Below are 2,500 nucleotides of genomic sequence, written 5' to 3'. Positions count from 1 at the left end.
CTTTGTGTCGGTCTGTTTGGTCAGTTGTTCCTCATTATCGTTGGGGTTTATCCGACCCGCTGGACGTGTTTGCTCAACATGCTACATCTCTTTAAACACAGATACCGTTTGATTAACTAGCATGCACTCAATATTAAAAGTAACACAAGTTTTGGCCCAGTTAGTCTAGCGACGACTTCATTTTAAAGGGATATTCTTCTATTGAAATACAAACCTTCAAAAAACCCATGCAGACCCAACTCTTACGAGAACATCTCACGAATCAACGTTTACTTTCATTTAATTCATTTTAGAGTGTTCAATTTAAAACATACTTCTTGGAAAGCATGAAGTGTTTTTTTCTAATATACATACATTTTGAACTACCTCTAATAATGTCCACTTTCTTAAAAGTAATAAAGTAGACAACCTTTTTTTCATTTGTGATTTAATGATTTGAGGTCTCAGTCTGACTTCCTGCGCTCACACCAGGCTTTTGCTTTGGCCACTGAGGCGCTGCCAACCAATCTATTTCCATGTCAGAACACACTCCCACATTGGGACCACTCTCAACCAAAGCTGATTCCTAATGAAACCATTTGGACCAGGAATCCATTTTTAGGTCTGGGCATTTTCTGTGACAACAACTTTTGGTGCATCGGCATAAAAACAGTTGTTCCTCTGCTTCCACACCAGGGAAAAATATATAGGCCTATACATAATATACATTTGCAATATATAATTGCCAACATTTGATAAAGATGACATGGAAATGATCAACATGCTTCACTAGGGTACAGAGCATGGCGGTGGGCACACCAGACTGACCCTGACCCTCAATCCATGAGGGTCAGGGTCAGTGAAGATCACAGCGGAGACGGAATGCGGAACGTATGTCCGAGCCTTTAGTCGCTTTAGATAAAAGCATCTGCCTAATGGCGGCATGTGAATGCACCCTGGGTCAAAGACAAACAAAATTTCAATTCTTCTATTTGTTTTGTACATTTGTTTGAAATGACAATAAAGCTGACTTTGACTTTTTGATTTTGAATAAATATCCCAACAGAATGGTGGTGTATAACACCTGTAACAAAAGTAGCCCCTGTCAAGTTTATTTGATTGGTTATCCTCTCACCTTTGACCTCTTTGGAGCTGAGCTGTGATTGGCCGTAGTCGCAGATGACCCCGGCGTCCTCGCTGTGGCGGCAGTTGTGCGTGCCGGGAGCACGCTTGACGCAGTCGGCCAGCGAACGCTCCTCGCCGCTACACTTAACGTTGTCCACGTGAATCGGACCGCTTCCCTCGCCGAAATATGCCATAACGCGCGCCTTCGCCTCCCCGCTGTGTGGGGAATAGAACGGTAAACATTTAGGCTGGACATTTTGGAATTTTTCAAAGTAAGTTACAGCATGAAAGACAAATAGCTGTAGGGTTCTTGGGTTCTGGGACTTCAGTTGACAACAACATTTGTGGTTGAGAAACTAACAAGACCTGACAACAACATTTGTTGCTGTCAACAGAAGTCCCTTTCTTGATCCTTATTTGTGTACTCCAGTGTAGTTCAATGATTTTAAAGATTAAAAAGAATATAACCTCTAAAAATAATCCATTCAAAATGTAAAATGAACTTTGAGGATACTTAAAGACAAGTCAATATTGCTTCCAAAGGGCCACGTTTTTTTTTTTTATCTAGTAAGCTTAAGATGAGCTGGGACCAACAAAACAAGTGTCATAGCTAGGCTGCACCTCATCGCAGCCTAGCTCTTTGTCCAGGACAAAGAGCGGTCTAATCCTACTCATACCAGAGGGGTCAGGGTATCAATTATTGTTTGTTATTCTTCCATGACAAAGAAAGATGCACGGCTGGTTGTTTTTACGAAACCCTGCCAGCACTAGTTCTAACCAGCTCAGTTTTAAATAGCATGTAACATGTCCCTCCTTGAAGTAGATCATATTTAATTTATGAGTTTATTTGTTTATGTTTGACTCCCTGCACGTGTTTCTGTAATCTGTGTGGGTGAGAGGAAGGTGGATTAACAGGATATGAATGTTATTGTTTTGCATTCTCTGAATGTGTCAAAAGTCAGGCCAACCCCAAGTCATTTGTTATCAAACGACTAATGCCTGATTCCAACTAGTTAGCCAGCCAGTCATGGAGTGTGTATGTGTATGCCCCGTGAGTCATCAAATTTAAAAGAGAGAACAAGAGAGCGAGATCTCTGTGTGTGTGTGTGTGTGTGTGTGTGTGTGTGTGTGTGTGTGTGTGTGTGTGTGTGTGTGTGTGTGTGTGTGTGTGTGTGTGTGTGTGTGTGTGTGTGTGTGTGTGTGTGTGTGTGGGCTCCAGTCTCTGTAATGTAATGGCCCTTCCTCTCCCTCTATTAAGACGTCTCCAAGTGGTCCCAGTCCTCTGATGGCTCCCCGTCCTACACTCAGTGTTCAGAGTTCATCCATCCATAAAGCCTCTCATTCTACAGGCAAGGTCAGAGCCCTGACAGCTGGGCATCAAATGGGGAGACAGCAG

General features: G+C 42.6%; 1 protein-coding gene across 1 annotated transcript in view; it reads right to left on the bottom strand.

Moving 5' to 3' along the window:
* prss12 (serine protease 12) overlaps nt 1-2,500 on the bottom strand; it is a 28,624-nt gene that overhangs the window by 10,571 nt on the left and 15,553 nt on the right. Inside the window, exon 9 of the mRNA XM_030352031.1 lies at nt 1,115-1,320. Within this exon, the coding sequence (XP_030207891.1) occupies nt 1,115-1,320 (206 nt within the window). The remainder of the gene's footprint in view (nt 1-1,114; nt 1,321-2,500) is intronic.

This window comes from Gadus morhua, chromosome 3 (genome assembly GCF_902167405.1).
Source record: "Gadus morhua chromosome 3, gadMor3.0, whole genome shotgun sequence".
NCBI lineage: Eukaryota > Metazoa > Chordata > Actinopteri > Gadiformes > Gadidae > Gadus > Gadus morhua.
Note: the sequence above shows the minus strand (reverse complement) of the source record. Positions and strands in the feature narration are given on the sequence as shown.